Source organism: Rhincodon typus, chromosome 2 (assembly GCF_021869965.1).
Source record: "Rhincodon typus isolate 14 chromosome 2, sRhiTyp1.1, whole genome shotgun sequence".
NCBI classification, from domain to species: Eukaryota; Metazoa; Chordata; class Chondrichthyes; order Orectolobiformes; family Rhincodontidae; genus Rhincodon; species Rhincodon typus.
This window is the reverse complement of record NC_063333.1, coordinates 54,932,312-54,950,754: the sequence shown is the minus strand read 5'-3', so window position 1 is coordinate 54,950,754 and position 18,443 is coordinate 54,932,312. Positions and strand designations below refer to the sequence as shown.

General features: G+C 40.2%; 1 protein-coding gene across 1 annotated transcript in view; it reads right to left on the bottom strand.

Annotated features, from left to right (window-relative positions):
* Positions 1–18,443, bottom strand: part of LOC109916385 (E3 ubiquitin-protein ligase HECW1-like) — a 419,523-nt gene that overhangs the window by 11,702 nt on the left and 389,378 nt on the right. The window contains exon 28 of the mRNA XM_048617591.1: positions 17,986–18,098. Coding sequence (XP_048473548.1) covers positions 17,986–18,098 — 113 coding nt within the window. The remainder of the gene's footprint in view (positions 1–17,985; positions 18,099–18,443) is intronic.

Here is an 18,443-nt window from a genome sequence, read left to right as displayed (position 1 = left end):
AGACTACAATAATAAGGCCATACCCAACACTAGCTTTTTGGCAAGATTCATTTCACAACTGACAAATGCACTAGGTACACCAACACTTGTTTATACTAAACCATTAACAAATACACTGGTAACCTTGAGGTTTCCAGTTCTTTTGAAAGTCTCTTTCAGGAAGGACTTCGACTGGATTCATTTTATGTAACACTGTTGCTGTAACCTAAATTTATGCAGAGATAAAAGTGGAATAGATTCATTATTGGGTCTGTTCTACTATAAAGACTGTCAACTATGGTTCAGTTAGCTGCAGCCTTGCCTCTAAGTTATATTGTTCTGGTTTCAGGTCCCAAGTCCCACTCCAAGACTGAGCATAAAAATCTATGCTGACACTCCAATGCTGTACTAATGGAGCACAGCACTGTTGGTAACACCATCCTTTGGATGAGACATTTTAACTGAGTTTTCTGCATGTCAGGTAGATATAAAAGATTGCATGGCATGATTCACTGGTTTGCTAATCAATTCTAATCCAACAATCGACATCATACAGTTAGATTATCTGGTCATTACCACACTAACATTTTTTGGAGCTTGCTGACTGCTGTATTTCTGACATGACAACAATGGATACAGTTCATAAGTACTTAGAGTCATAAAGTTGTACAGCATTGAAACAGACCCTTTGGTTCAACTCATCCATGCTGACCCATTTACCAGCATTCGGCCCGTATCCCTTTAAAACCTTCATATTCATAAACCCATCCAGATGCCTTTAAAATGTTTTAGTTGTACCAGCCTCCACCACTTCCTCTGACAGCCCATTCCTTATGCATACCTCTGCATGAAAAAGGTAGCCCTTAGGTCCTTTTAAATCTTTCCCCTCTCACCTTAAACCTATGCCTTCTAGTTTTGGACACCGTATTCCGGGGAAGAGACCTTGGCTATTCACCCTATCCATGCCCCTCATGATTTTATAAACCTCTATAAGGTCACCCCTCAGCCTCCGACACTCCAGGGAAAATAGCCCCAGCCTATTCAGCCTCTTCCTATAGTTCAAACCCTCCAATCCTGGCAACATCCTTGTAAATCTTTTCCGAATCCTTTCAAGTTTCGCAGCATCTTTCCTATAGCAGGGAGACCAGAATTGCATGCAGTATTCCAAAAGTGGCCTAACCAATGCCCTGTACATTCACAACATGACCTCCCAACTCCTATACTCAATGCACTGACCAATAAAGGCAGACATACCAAACATCTTCTTCATTACCCTGTCTATGTGCAACTCCATTTTCAAGGAACTATGAACCTGCACTCCAAGATCTGTTTGTTCCACATTACTCCCCAGGACCTTACCATTAAATGTATAAGTCCTGCCCTGAATTGCCTTTCCCAAGTTGCAGCACCTCATATTTATCTAAAATAAACTCTACCTGTCACTCCTCGGCCCATCAGCCCATCTGATAAGGTCCCGTTGTACTCTGAGATAACCTCTTTCGCTGTTCACTACACCACCAATTTTGGTGTCATCTGCTAACTTACTAACCACACCTTCTACGTTCACATCCATGTCATTTATGTAAATGATGAAAATTAGTTGTCCCAGCACCGATCCTTGTGGCACGCCGCTGGTCATAGGCCTCCAGTCTGAAACTCAACCCTCCACTGCCACCCTCCATCTTCTTTCTTCAAACTGGCTCTGTATCCAAATGACTAGTTCTCGCTGTATTCCATGTGATCTAACATTGCTAACCAGTATACCATGAGAAACCTTGACAAACCGTTATTTGCCTTGGAATGTGCGGAGTCTAGGAAGGGAGCTGGATAATTACAATTCTTCATTCAAGACATGCCTCTCAAACTGGGCTCCACTCGTCAGAGACTTTGAAAAATAAGTGAGTCAAAGTCAGAGGTGGGATTGTGTAAGAGTCAGGAGGTAGGAAAAGGGCGCAGCTGCCAGATATGTAGTGCAGCGTAAGATAGCTATCTCACCTAAAAGGAAGATAAAAGAAACTACACATTTAACTGAAAAGTGCCAAGCATTTCACTTATGCCTGAAAATAAATGCCTGTTTTCTGAAAATCTTTATTAAAATGCTACTTCCATGCAGCACTTTCACACTATGAGTATAATAATTTAAATGGGATATCCATAATTACTAAATGATTTGAAAAAGAGTCAGTAAATAAAAGAAAATCTTCTACCAGCATCAATTCTATTTCCTTTCAGGCTCTGGTCTGCATGCCTTCTTAATTTTAATATCCATTATGCAGTTCCAGAAAGGGTTATTAGACCTCAAAATTAACTCTGCTTTCTCTCCACAGATGCTGCCAAATTTGCTGAGTTTCTCCAGCAATTTGTTTTGATTCAGCAATACAATAAGGTTTTCTGCCTCTCTATTTGAAGAATTTATTGCATCTATGACGGTATCACCTGTCAATCCCATTGTGCAGTGTATGGCATTGTCCAAATCGATGTAAGTTTCCATTGTTATATCTTGGCTGGAATTTCAATGCCAGCCTCCCATGGATGAGAGAAAAGATCCCTATCATTGCTCTGCTTAGACCTGCTCCCCCTCATTTTCAATGGCTTGTACAACAGTAGCCCACTGGAACCCAGTACGGAGGAAGATAGTGAAATAGATCAGTTTCAAGAGCGATAATAATGTCCCTTTGTGAATATTTCATGACATGTGCAAGCCTATTTTGGAGTCAATCATCTGTCATTACTGGCACACTCGTCCCACTCACTGTACAGCAGATGATGCCTTGCCTTGCCTTGTCTTGAATCTGTCCAATAATCCATCATTCCAACTCCTTGTGGTCCAGCCTCTCTGCCAGGGTGACTCCTTGCTCCTGTAGGATTGACTGCAGATGAGAGTCTTTTCTTCTCGCGTCATCTTGGGAAACTAGTTTGGCAGAGCACCATTGACACTGAGATGGGCATTTGTTCTCATCCACAGCCTTGCCGACCATTCTAATGTGTGGTTTCATGTGGGCAAACTCAATGCTGGGATCTCCCATGTCTTTGTAATATTCATTTTCTGCCTGAAACCAAGGTTTTCCACTTGTATCAACTTCATCTTCTCTCTGATCAACACCACTTCTAACTTTCTCGCAGGTTTAGCAATACATACAGGCATTGCACATTCTTCCGTTGGGATATCTTGATGTCAAATGATGGCTTGCTCAATGCACCATGATTTTATGTTCTTTTGCGGTCAAACTCTACTATAATTGTTGACAGAGTCACAGGGGGAGCTTAGACAAATTCAAATAATCCGAAATTACCAGTGTGGAATTTTAGCTTTCGAGAATGTCATTCTATAGGATTTGCTATTCTGCCAGCAAGAATGGCTCATTGCTTCAATATAATCAGAATGTTGAGTCATTTGAGTTTGATGTCTCACAATTTCACTGTATCTGGGCATTATAACCTCATGACTAAATGCTAAATGACTAAATAAAGCCCGTTCGATATCCTGCAGCGATGAAAGGTGCTATATAGAAGCAAGTTTCTCCCTCCTAACTATTAATAAGCATGGTCCCCAGGAGGAAAGAAACCTTTTGGCATCTAATTGCTGCATCAACAGACAAGCTCTGACCAACATCACAACTATTGCCGGTGAGGATTTGAAAGAAATCTACAGCTCTGGTGAGTTTCACAGCAACTGCAGAACTGTTAATCTGAGATTGTGTCCATCATTAGACTCCAATAGATGATGTAACTTGGTTATTGCCTCCATTGTGAACTGTAGTTGACAAAGACAGGGCTTTTGGACGAGCTCAAGTAGATGTGCTTGGTCTGAGCTTCAGAGCCCTGGGCTGAATTTAAAGCTAGAGATCTGTGGGGCATTAAGGAATGCCAGGCACGGAGTTGGGGTGGGGAATGGGGATGAGGGTGAAAAAGCTGCTGTCGGGACTGGTATGCCCATTGCTTTGCTACTGCAATGGAATTTAACGTAGCAGGAAAAGTGCTATACAGTACTCCTTTTCAAAGGAAATTGAGCCTTAAGACAACAATTGAAAACCAGTTAAGAACCTATTCCTATTAGTGCTGGTGTTTACCCAACCTCTGGCCAGTGAAGCATTTCCTGGTGACAATGACCACTTCCACCAGTTGCTACTGGTGTCCCCATAAAATCCGGTAACGTGCATATCAGGACCTGGGAGAGCTAGTGCATCTGCATTTCTTCTTTATCCCCCTCTGTTTAAATTTCTTTTCCTTCTTCCAAATCCATAACAGCCATTTGCAGTTCAAATGGAATGTCTGTACTAAGCAAAGTGGTCACTGGTGAGGAAGCAGCTGTTGTCAGCTATTGGAAAATATTTCATTTAGAATGGGCACAGGTAACAGCAGCAGACAGTAATGCAAAAAACATTATGCACAAAATTCAACATAAATAGTCCAAAATCAATCACGCTTCAAAAACTACCTCAATCATCAAATCTTTGCTCGTTCTAAAATATGGCTAAGTTGAGAAGTAACCATTTTATAAAGACATGCACCTAGAATACACTATCGGGAAATCATCTGTGTTGATTGGATCTGTGTTCTCTGTAGGTAGGGAGGTATAATAATAATATGACTGAAATGTTTAAAAAAGGGAAGACAATTTAATCGGGTAAATATAATTACTTGTTTTTCCACTAGGGAAACTAGAATTTGGAGATGTAAGTTTGAAGGAGAACAAAACTGGTTAAAAGGCCAATTCAGACATTCTTAATTTACAAAATGTTGTGAAGGCTGTTAATGCTGAATCAATTACAGTATTTGAAAAGGGTGCAGTTAGCGTGCTGGAAATTGAATGTATTGAGGAATAAGGAAATGCTGAGGAATTGACACAACAATGCTAAAGCTGTTATGGCCAATTAAATTGTAAGCAGTGCTGATAGCCCAAAAGATCTACTTGCATTCCTATGTTACTAACTCGGTAATAAGATAGATAAAGCTTTATTTTTATTCCTGTTACTGAAATCAATACTCCTCCCCATTACTCAGGAGAAAGGAACCAAAGCCAGAACAGTGAGGCTCATACCAATAAAGAGAGAAACAGAAGCAGTTGCTGGGACAGCAAGGCACATGCCAGGAGAATGAGACACAAGGCATAAGATTGAGACAGAAACCACAGGAATGAGGCACAAGCCAAAGAAATGAGTCAGAACCAGAAATGCAACACCTGTCAAGACATTAAGACAAAAACTGGGAAAGGGGAAAGCATTAAATAAAAACCAAAAGAATTGCAGAGGCTGTAAATCAGAAACAAAAATACAAGTTGCTGGAAAAGATCAGCAGGTCTGGCAACATCTGTGAAAAGAAAACAGTGTTAACGTTTTGGGTTTGGAGACTCTTGCTCAGAAAGGGGAAAGTGCTGTTGTTGTCTTTGGTAATTACATCATGCATTGTTGAGTGGTTATTGTTCCACCCATTATTTGATAATTAAACAACTGAATTACTACATGATAACATAGGCAGACCATATCTATATGTGGGAAAATATTGTGTTACATACAGACTGAAATATATACAATGGTTATGAACAATAACTGTTGAGAAATAGTTGGATGAGGCTGCTAAATTGTAAAGCTTAATATCTCTCTGCGTGCAAGTGTAGGCCAGTGTGGTAATCAGGGTAAGAGGTACTGCAGACTTCATCTGTCATTCTCTATATCTTCTGAAAAATATCAGTGGAAACACTGCAGATACGGTGTTGCCTGGAGATTGGGGACTGCTCTATCAAAAGGACAAGTATGAATTTCATTCACGTGGTAGCAAAAAAACTGGCAAATACCATCAGAAAAGTTGGCAGAGAAAGGATTATGATAGAGTAGAAACAGAGAAAGTTGGTAATTGGAAGATGGAAGTTTAAGATAATTAGTAGAATACCAAGTGGGAGATGAAGACAACCTTTTATACTTGGTCAGTTGTTGTAATTTGAATGCATTGCCTGAAAGAAGAATGGAAGCAGATTTAATTGTAACTTACAAATGGGAAAATTACTTAAAAAGGAAAAAGAAAACTGCATGGCTAATGGCAAAGAGCAAAGTGTCAATCAACGAGATCATACTTCCAAAGAGCCTGATGTGTGAAATAACCGCTTTCTGTGCCTTGATTCTAAAAATGAGAATGAATAAAACTTTAACTTAATATTCGCCTCCATATGATTCAACCATGTCTGTATCATTCTTACCTTTCTCAATAGTACTACCAAATCAAGGATCACTGGATCACATTGGCCAGTATTTCTTATTATTGAAGAAAATTAAGAGTTTAGGATCAAATGTAAAGTCATTTTCAAACATTCTTATATAAAATTACAGATTCCATAGTACTTTTTAAAAATAAATTACAACATTTCCTCAAGTCAGTGACAAAATATTGTAATCCTGTTTGGCAATTGTGCAGAAAAATCCATCTACTGGTCTTGGACTCAGTTTGTCTGACCGGAAGGTATACTCCAACCCAGAGCAGATCCTCCAAAATTCTGAATTGGTCAAATTTAATGTTTGAGTCTATCCATTCAATAGTGGGACATGACTTGAGGCACTCAACTAACTAAATTGTGTGACAACTTTTGACTTGGAAACGATAATGGAATGTAATTAATTTTAAAAGGACTGTGTAATTTGTAATTGTTTTTAAGAATGTTTGAAAATGACTCTAAGTGTTTGGGATCAAATGTAATTTTCTTCTTGACTAATAAGGAATACTGGCCCATGTGATCTGGTGACCCTTGACCTGGTAGTACTATCAGAAAAGGTAAAAAGAAGTTATGTGCTGGCACACGCTGCTGACAAAAGACATCTGGAGTTGGAGCATAATTTGTGTAAAGTTGCAGAAACAAAGAGAAGGCAGACAGGGATAGCAAAGAAAACACAGATAATTCTTTTAAGGAAAGGAAGTACATCACTCAGTAAGAGGTCAGTTTTTCTGTTTCGCAGAAAATGAGACAGGATTTCTTGGAGGTAGTGTATAAGCTGGATTTAAAAAGATCTAACATCCAGAGGTGCACTGGTAGTGTCCTTACGTGTGAGCAAGGAGATCCAGGTTCAAGTCCCACCTGTCCTAGAGGTGTGCTATAACATCTCTGAAGAGGTTGGGTTAAAATAAGCATAGACGCCAGAGTTTAGATTTGTCTATGAATACTATGACTTATCTTTGCTCAATTTTTCAACAATCCAATTTTCAGGCATCATTTCTGTCCAATGGCAACACCCTATTCAAAAATCAACAACATATTTAACCTAGGTGATAGTGATATTCCACCCTCCTTTCAGTCTCATCCTCTGCCTTGTGTTAATTACCCACTTGGATGTTCCCCTTTCTAATCCCAAACAGTTCTTAGCAAATGACTAATCTTCATTCCTTTTTAGCCCAATTTCAATAAATTTTAATCTCCATACTTCACTAAGCTTTCTTCTGTTGCCATTGCCTCTGCACTCATTTCTTTGGCCAGGAGTCTTCCTTGAACTGTGCACCTATTCTCTTGTCTGTAGAATTGTCCTTCAATCTGGACCTGTCCTTTTAATGCTTTACCAACTCTAGATCTTTTTACTGAGAATACCAGTGTGACATTAGCTGCTGAAATGTTTCCATTCTGCTCCCTGACTCAAGTTTACCTCCATCTTGACTTGTAGCACTTCGCTGTCTTGGGTGCAATCCTAATACTTTCATTAAGGCTGCTTATCAGGTTGGTGTTCTTGTTAGTTTAGCAAGTCACCCTGTAACTTGCCAAGGATGCAACCTGAAACATTCTCCTATCTCCTTTGAACTATTACCACACTAGCAAACATGAAGTCATTATTTCTCAGACCTAGATGTCTTCCTTCCACGCTCTCTGCCCTCAAAGACCTACCAAATCAACACGTTCCATTCCTAACTCTTTCCAAGATCCACAAACAGGACTGTTCTTTTCAACTTGAAGTTTCAGCCTGTTGTTCACCCATGGACGTTATTTCTTTCAATTGAAATTTTAATTTCTATCCCCTTGACCGATCTTTTTCCAGTGACATCCATAATTCTTCTGATGCTTGGCCACGTTTAGTACTTTCAATTTCCATGTCTCTGACAATTCCTTTTCACCTTGGATGTTGGATTGATCTACTCTTCCATCCTTCACCAAGAATGGCTGGAATCCTTCCACTTTTTCCTTGAACCAAGAAACCTTCATCCACATTCATCCTCCTCCATTTGGATGAACTTGTTCTCATTGGCAGCAACTTATACTCTGATGACACTCACTTCCTCCAAATAAATGGGGCCTGGATGGACTCTATCAATGTCTACCTTTTAGTGGGACATGTGGAACAATTTTCGTCCCAGTCTTACTCAGGTCCTCGCCCACCCATTACAATGATGAATGTACTGGTACCATTTCCTGCTCTTGCCTGTATTAGAAAATTTCGAAAACTTTGCTTCTCTTAACATCCTTTGCTCACTTTCAAATGGTCTGCCACAGATTCTTCCTTCCCTTCCTTGACTTCTCTATCTCCACATTTGGGGTTAGGCTATCAGGGGTATTCATGATAAACAAATCGGTTAACATATCTATATGTCTTTCCAACCTGTATCCCGTAAAAGACTTTATTCCCATTTCTTAATTTCTCCATTTCCATTGCATCAGTCTGATATTACCACCTTGCGTGTGAGTTTGTCCTTTTTCTTTGTTCTTCCTATGTTTTCCTCTTTCCTCAACTGAAGATTCTCTTCTACCATGGATGGCAGGGACCTCATCCATGTATATCCCATTTCCCACACCACTGATGTGATACCTTCCTTTCTCCCACAGAAACACACCACTATGTTCCACTTGCCTTCAGCTTCCAACCTAACAGCTTCCAAATTCAGCACTTCTGCTATTTCTGGCACCTTCAGCATTATAAAACACACCTTCCCCTCCATGTTCAGCCTTCCCTCTGCAATAACCTAGCCCATTCTTCAATCAGCTCATCATTAACTCTCCTTCCTCAGTACCTTCTTTTGCTTGCACAGCAGATATAACATATTTCGTATTACCTCCTCTCTTTCCATAATCTTGCAACCCAAACACTCCTTCAAGTAAAGAAAAAAATACTGGATAACAAAGTGTGGAGCTGGAGGAACACAGCAGACCAGGCAGCATCAGAGGAACAGGAAAGTTGAAGTTTCGGGTCGGGACCCTTCTTCAGATGCTGCCTGGCCTACTATGTTCCTCCCGCTCCACACTTTGTTATCTCTGACTCCAGCACCTGCAGTCCTTGCCATCTCAAAAAAATACTGGTACTTCTTTCAATTTAGTCTACTGTATTCACTGCTCACAATACCATCTTCTCAACTATGGGCAGGCCAAACAGGATTGCATTATTGCTTTGTGGAACACCAAATATCAGGCTACAAATGCGTTCTGAACTTCTACTCACCTGACGTTTTCAATGCCTACTCTGATATTTCTATGCACAGCCTCCCTCATCTTTCAATTAGCTTTCTGCACTGAATACTCATTACACACTTTCCAATCATAAATGTTTACTCTACTTTTCCCAGCAACATGTGGTGATTTCTTTTGTCCAAACATTCCATTTTTCATAAAAAGAACAGAAAAAACTTTCATTCACTCTTGTTTGAGTTACAAATTACCCAAGTTACTCAATATACAACGTCACAAAGAGAACTATTAATTCACAGCGCTCTGGCTTTTCTGTTCCTCAGTGAAACTGGTGAGGCCACTTTTAGAATACTGCATTCAATTCTGGTCTCCCTGCTATAGGAAAGATCTTGTTAAACTTGAAAGGTTGCAGAAAAGATTTACAAGGATGCTGCTGTGGTTGGAGGGTTTGAGCTTTCAGGAGAGGTTGAATAGGCTGGGGCAATTTTCGTTGGAGGCTGAGGGGTGACCTTGTAGAAGTTTATGAAATCATGAGGGGCATGGATAGGGTGAATAGCCAAGGCTTTTATCCCATGGTAGGGGAGTCCAAAATTAGATGGCATTGGTTTAAGGTGGGAGGGGAAAGATTTAAAAGGACCTAAGGGGCAACTTTTTCACACAGGGGGTGGTGCGTGTGTGGATTGAGCTGCCAAGGAAGTGGTGGAGACTGGTACAATTACAACATTTAAAAGGCATGTGGATGGGGATATGAATAGGAAGGGTTTAAAGGGATATGGGCTAAATGTTGGCAAATGAGACTAGATTTATTTAAGATATCTGGTCGCATGGATGAGTTGGACCAAAGGGTCTGTCTGCTGTACAACTCTATGACTCTGTGATATCCAACATATTATAAAGTTTGTAGTACACTTTCCCAGTTGCAATAGCAAAGTTGCTTTTCTTATTTGCTTCAGAATTTTAATAAATCAATTCTGTTTCATATATTTTCTACTGACCATGGAAAAGATTCCAATTCTGTCTCATATGTCTTTCCTAAAGCAATGAGCAATGGAAAATGCACAGCCATTTTGACACATATAGTGATTCAAAATTACAGACTACCGTTTTGTTTTACTTCTTCCTTGCTGTTTCTTTTAGTAGCTGGCTCTCATACAGTTCTGAAAATCCAGATACTTTCAGCTGAACCATTCCTGATAATATTTCAAGTGATGTGTTGAATAGGTGCCACAGATTATAAATAAAGTCACTTGCAATAGAGGTAGAGGCCACATGATTACAGTAATCAATTCAGTAAATGAAATAGAATTATATTTCTTCAAACAGGATTGACTCAGTGTTAGAGATTATCATCCATGCAGCAGTAATGTTGACAAGGTCACAGTTGCAGTATGCATGTTGAAGCCAGTTTCTACAGATCTGAACCAGTTTGATGAGTAACTCGGCTTTCTCTTTAAAGACGAGTCAGACTTTCAGTAATGTAAAATCCTTTAAACACAATGACATACAAATTTTCTGTATATTTTACTTCTCTTTATATATCCCTTTAAAGTATCTCTCCATGTAAATTACCACAAGCAATTGCTGCTATCACTACAGCTCAACACTTGGCGCTCCCAGGCTCTTTGGCTTCCTTCTCTTTTTTTTCCATAATTCATTCATGGGATGTGGGTGTCGCTAGCTGGGCCAATGACTACTGCTCATTCCTAATTACCCTTTCAGTGGTGATGAGTTGTCATCTTGAACCATTACAGACTTTGTGATGACACATGTTAGAGATTCATCAAAAACTGGCAATGTCAAGTTCAGGGAATTTCATTTGAGGGTTTCTCTCCATGTGCCCTTGTGAGTTATCTTACACAGTTCTTCGCACCAAGTCTTTATGGTGCCTATCTTACACTTGTCTGTGTTGGAAGTACTTGCACTGGCATCATACTTGAAGCCCAACAGTACACCAGGTCAGTTGCTGCCATCCATGAATAACCCTTTACAGTCCATATCATTGGAGGGACATAAAAATTAAACACTTCTGAGAGCATATAGGTGGCACAGACGGAGTAGTATTCCACATTCAGACGTGTTTCGCATCATCATCTGTCTGATCAAGTGTTATTTTAACTGCAGCTACAAGAATTAAGTTATGTAGGCTATCTGGTCTTAGTGCCGTACAATGTTAGGACCTTGCCTAGAATCATAGAACCCCTACAGCGTAGATAGAGGCCGTCCAGCCCACCAACCCTCTCAACAGTAACTAACCAAACCCTCCACCCTCACCCTATCCTCATAAGCCCGTATTTCCCATGGCCAATCCACCTAACCTGCACATCTTTGGACTGTGGGAGGAAATCGGAGTACCTGGCGGAAACCGATAGAAGCAAAGGGAGAATATGCAAACTCCATACAGCCAGTCAGCCAAGGCTAAAATTGAACTTGGGTCCCTGGTGTTGTGAGGCAGCAGTGCTAACCAGTGATCTATGATTCTATGATTCTGCCTACTCTTTCCCTAATGCCTAGAATAGCAATTGCATCTTCTCATTGCTGTGTAAGCTGCTGGTACAGGGTACAGTTGTGACATTGAAGCAGTATACATATTCATCCCTTGACTGGTCATTGCTGGAAACCATGACAAGCTGCCTGGTTTTTTTTTTGTCTGCATTAAGAGGCAAGGCAAGATTGAAGTAAAGTGATCCTAGAAGTTCTGAATATGGCAGTAAAGCACAAAAAAGGCAAGATATGGAGGAGATGTTGTGAGCATCCAAGGAGACACAAAGTGAGTGGGTGCTAAGAGAGCAGGGTAAAAGCCATGATAACTGTTTGCCCCTGTGCTGAAGGGGCCTGACAGCAGCTTACAATGAAAGGTGTTGGTGTACTCTAGAGTACAGTACCAAAGAGGACACCAGTATTTTAAGCCAGTCAGAGTTGTGCCACGATGATGTGATGAAGTTTGTGTGAATGTGATGCCAATCTCTGTGGATGAAGGGTGCAGTTGCTCGCTACCAAAGCTACATGCCTTGCGATGTTGGAGAACATTGGCTAAGATGGAGGTCAGTGGAGTAAGTAGAGAGCGGGAGTCACCAGGTTCCTGCTCTGACTTTCATGCTGCTGTCTAGTTTCTCTCTGTCACATGGAATAGCAAATCTCATATAAACGAGGCAAGAATATGTAATGATGAGATGTTCATACATGCAATTAGGCTTGTTGCCCCATACTAGAGAGATTCTTGTCTCATCACTCAAACTGTGGGTGCAACTTCAGATTTGTTTTCTTTCCCTCTATGTCAAGATGTCAGTTTTGTGATCTAGCCATACTTTCCCAACTGACTTGCCATTCCCCATGCTATTCAGGAACTCACAATGCTATTAGGGAGGTCTACAATTTTGACCCAGCAGCACTGAAGGAATGGCAATATATTTCCGAGGCAGGATGGTGAGTGAATTGAAGGGGAGCTTACAGGTGGTGGTGTTCCCATGTATCTGCTGCCCTTGTCCTTGATGGTGGAGGTTACTTTATTGGCTTTTCTTTTAATCAATTTTCACATACAGCTTCAATCTAACTGCTAACTCACAGGCTGTTAATGCATGATTCTAATATATTTAGCTTTTTGGACTTCCCCACAACAATTATTTCAAATTAGCAACTCAAATTCACTTATCAGGACCAGAGGGACAAAATTCTTGAGTTGGAGGAGCAAAGAAAATGGGCTGTTCCCTGGAAGTGGCTGTTCAGCTTAGTCTTTCTGTCATTTTCTGCTTAGTATCAAAATCTGCCTGGGACCCTGGGTCTTCAAAATGCTAGGAACACTGGAATATGGCCGGAGACATTCCTTGAGGCCTAACACATATTTTGTTTTGGATAATCAATCTGTAAGGGGAATCATCACCTTTAAAATGATGATATTCTACTGAAGAAATTAATGGTTTTTCTTTGGCTCTTTCAGAATCCCCAGCATAGTTACTGACACAATAGGCACTTGTACATGTCCACGTCATTCACCAGAACTAGTGGTTGGTGATACATGCATGTGCTGCTCTGCTAGAGCACTTCTAGCTACACAGCCAACATCCTGAGATTTCAAATGTACAAAACAAAGTTGATGAAATTAATAGAACCTTAGTATATCTGTTTCTGAAGTGTTAGTGACATTGATTAAAAAATATACTTTCTTAGAATTCTAATTTAGAAGTGGAAATACAACTGGGGACAATGAAGGTTGAACAGTTATAATTATTTTCTAAATAAATTGTGCTCTTATGTGCAACTAAGTGAAACACTGACACTTTAATTAAGAAGCTTTCACTTACAAAACATAAAAGTCACATATTTGAACCAATCATTGCAGTTAAGATATCATTACATGTGTAATACTGTCTGCTGTATTCTGTGGTCCTTAGCTGCTGTGGGGTCTGGTTCTTCAAATATAATATTAAAAAAAATTAATTTCCTCAATTTGTTCTGCTCCATAAATCTAAATAGGTAATTGTCATTTCCCAGTAATCTTTTGCTTGTTCAGTCTTTGTCTTAATCCCTACACAATTGATAGTGGAGATTAAAAGTGCACTCAGCGGACAGAAAAGGAAATATCTACTCTGATTTACAGTTAGCTGTACATGAGAACTAAAAGTCGAATTTGTCTTCCATTTTATTTTAGTACAGAATTTTCTTGAAGACTTGATACCTGCAGGCTCATGTGCAATGGAGTGTAGCTATTCCCCTATTGCCCACTCTTCAACAACTCTGATATTCACACAAGAGCCCAATATATTAAAAACAAATTACATGCACAATATTGGGTCTGTGGGCTGTGTAGGTTGCTGACAGCAAGAAGACTGCAACACACGACCCCACAGTCAATTTGGCTGAGGTACACAATAGCGAAGGAAATGTTTCACTGGGAAGGATTCAGCCTAAAGACAGAGGTATTGTCTTATCTGAGATCCATTACTTTAGTTGGAGAAGGGTGTTGCCAAACTGCTGGCTTCAACTTCTCACAGTTTGAAAGGTAGAACTTCCACTTGGTCTCTTTCTGCAGTGGGGAAAGTGGGGCCTTGGGATTGGATTTTCCCTTCTGTGTTAGGAGCACAGTGTTGGGACACTCAGAGTCATACAGTCATTGATTTAAACAGCACTGAAATAGACCCTTTGATCCAACTTGTCCACGCTGATTAAATATCCTAAACCAGTCTTGTCCCATTTGCCAACATTTGGCCCATAATCCTCTAATATCTTCCTATTCATGTACCCATCCAGATGCCTTTTAAATGTTGTATCTGTACCACCACTTCCGCTGGCAGTTAATACCATACATGCACCACCCTCTGCATGAAACAGTTGCCCCATAGACCCCTTTTAAATCTTTCCCCTCTCATTTTAAGCCTATGACCTCTAACTTGGGAATAAGAACTTGAGCATTCACCCAATCCATGCTCCTCAGGGTTTTACAAACCTCTATAAGGTCACCCCTCAGCCTCCGACACTCCAGGGAAAAAAGCCCCAGCCTATTCAGCCTGTCCCTATAAGTCAAACACTTCAACCCCGGCAACATCCTTATGTATCTTTTCTGCAGCCTCTCAAATTTAGCAACATCTGTTTTGCCTCTGCAAACCTTAACATGAAAAAAGTGGCCAGGAGATCTGGGATGACGGTTCCCTGGAAGCAGGCTGGATGACCCAAGAACAAGTGTGTGGGCTATTAGGGGTAGAGATGGGTTGTGTGGGTGGCTTGCCTTGGTACACCAGCACATGTTGATTTTAAGTAAAATATCCCTCCAACCCTCACCTCCGAACACATTCCTCATGCTCTAACCATGTCAACTCATGGCTCTTCATGCCGTCCATTCCAATCTTTGTCCCTCTATGAATACCCAAAGGTTTCTCATGCCCTCTGTACCAACCTATGCCCCATTCCCACCCTCTAACCTTTTTAGTCCCTTTACCAAATTAGTGACAACCTTTCTTCACCAGTCAGAGCAGTGAGTACAGAAGTTGGGACATAGTGCTATGGCTGTACAAGACATTTCTGGCCCCATTTGGAGTACTGCATACAATTCTGGTTGGCTGCTATAGGAAAGATGTTATTAAACTGGAAAAAGGTGCAAAAAAGATTTACAAGGATGTTACTGAGCCTGGAAGGTTTGAGTTATAAGGAGAGGCTGGATAGGCTGGGACAATTTTCCCTGGAGTGTAGGAGTCTGAGGAGTGACCTTATAGAGGTTTATAAAATCATGAGGGGCATAGATAAGGTGAACAGCCAAGGCCTTTCCCCCAGGGTAGGGGAGCCCAAAACTAGAAGGCATAGGTTTAAGGTGAGAGGAGAAAGATTTAAAAGGAACCAGAGGGGCAGCTGTTTCAAACAGAGGGTGATGCTAATGTGGAATAAGCTGCAAGAGGAAGTGGTAGAGGTGGGTACAATTACAACATTTAAAAGAAATTTGGGCAGGTATATGGACAGGAAAGGTTTAGAGGGATAGGGGCCAAATGTAGGAAAATGGGATTAGTTTAGTTGAGGAAACTTGGCTGCACTGAAGGGCCTGTTGCCATGCTGTATGACTCTAGGACTTTGTTAAACCATTCCTCCGTCTCTTTGTCCTTATACATACCAGATGAACACACCTTGTATCCATCATGGCCAGACTCATACAGAGATGAGACAAAATAAAATGCTATAAAAGGGGAGGCATGTTGGCTCAGCGGTTAGCACTGCTGCCTCACATCGCCAGGAACCTGGGCTCGATTCCACCTTCGGGCGACTGTCTGTGTGGAGTTTGCACATTCTCCCCGTGTCTGCGTGGGTTTCCTCCCACAGTCCAAAGATGTGCAGGCTAGGTGGATTGACAATGCTAAATTACCCCATAGTGTTCACAAATGTGTAGATTAGGTGGGTTTAGGGGGATGGGTCTGGATGGGATGCCTGAGGGTCAGTGTGGACTTGTTGGGCTGAAGGGCCTGTTTCCACACTAGGGATTCTATGATCCTTGTAAGTACCTATTACAGACCTTACTACATTGATAAAACTTCACTTGGATTCATTTAAGTAAATAAAACCTTTATAACAACAAACACTTCATTAAAATACATAATTCCTTATGAGAAGAAACATTGAAATTCACAGTCACGCTTCAAAATGTATAACCAAAGAAACTGAGAAACTGCAGTCATCCTACTGTGATAATGAGCAGTTTGGAAGTTAGTAATGCAGCACTAATTCAGCACATGGAAATTTAAGGCCTGTGTCAACGGACCAAGTGAAATAGCAAGTAGTCTTTTCTTTTTAAACAGTTCAGATATTTTGTTTAAAGATTTAAGGCAGGGACTTTTAAATGCCTTTACAGCTTAACAGCTTCCTTTGACATGTCCTCTTTACATTTTTGACAGCTCCATTTGAAAGAAACTCTTGGCACTTTCAACAGGTCTCTCTGACAGGTTATCTTGATGCTTCTGATAGTTTTGACAGTTGATTTTCTGCCGACAGTTGCAATGAACTTGACATTAATAGATTTCTGAACATTTTTTCATACATTTATGCTAACTTCTAGCAATTCAAAAGGATACCTGACTTACCTCAATGGTGACCTGACTTCTACCAAATTATACATTACATTAGCCAAAAGTGTCTCTGGGCCAGAGGGATAGCCTGGTAGTCCAAGTGAAAGTTCAGAACAGCTCTTACCAGGTCTGATCTGTATATTCGGGTTTCACACTCCAAGCGTCAAGGGGCCAGTGGAGATAGCTGCTAATTTAAATGGCCAGCTGGCTCCAGAAAATATACATACACAAAACATGCCCCAAGCCTATTCCTACAAAAATAGAAAGTATCCCATTCGGAGGTAGGATTTTTCATTTTCCCCAAGAAAGAGCGGCTCTGCTTTGTGGCAAAAATCTGGCTTTGATATTTTTAAATCCCACCTGATATCCTGCAAAATTTGGTCTCATCCCTTACTGCTAGAACTCTGCCCCAAATCCATTGGAAATCATGGGCCCTTTCCTTAATATTTCTCCTTGTATTTGAGATTTAAATTAGTCATTCATACAATTTATACTGAAACTTTTAATTACTGTCATGATGAGTATGTTTTGGAGTTACTTTCCATCTGTACTACTTTAATGCAGACATTAAGTCATTTATTCTGAACAGATTTTCAACTATGTTATAAGATTCATGGAAAGATTTAAAATGAATGTATTAACTCATTCATTAAAAATAGAGCGCAGCAGAAATTAAAATCCCTGGTGAATAAAGAACTGAGCTTCTAATGTACTGTTAAAATTAGATGTCATACACAGTGATTCCATTTTCTATAAATTGTTATAAATGTCAGTTCTTAGTGTCTCTGTCAATAAACCAAAAATATTTGCTGCCTTATTTTCTACTTATTTCAAGAACATTAAAAAATAAATTAGCTAAATCACTGATTAGTTTTCATTTCTGGGCATAAACTGCAATTCTTTCTTAAAGTGGGGGAGAGATGGAATGTCTTCTAGTAAATACATAAGAAGCAGCAATGATGTGGGGCTTTGAGCAATCAAATACTTGTATCATTAAAACCTTACAGAACAATTCTTACATACTAGGTCATCTAGGTCATTACTACATGTAAACTATATATTCATTCATTCATTTATTTATTATGATTTCCTGACAAATACCTTGGCAGTGATGTTACTTTGCCCCATTTCTCGATGCAGAATCGCCTTAGTCCATTGCTCCCTCTGAGTGCAGCAAAACCTTCATAAGGTATACTAGATGTCCCTGTTACAAACTGTTAAGGAAAATAAAGAAATTTCCTAAATAAACGCACAGGCATAAATGCCAGCTACAGAAAATGTTGTGACTTGAATGTGTGAATTCTGTCTACTATGTTGGATCTCATTACATAATCATCTGTAGAAATGCAACATCCGTTTGTCTGGCCTCATTTTGCACTGAGATTCAGGCAGACAACAAAAAGGTCTTGAGTTGTCTTGAGTTTAGGGCTCTGGAGCAGCCGTTTAATAATGTTATAGGACTGCTCTTCACTTGGCATAAATAGTATGGTGTGGGCGCAGTTAAGAGAAAAAGAGAGAAACAGAACTAGGCAAGAAGCTTAAAGTGTAGCCATTTGAAT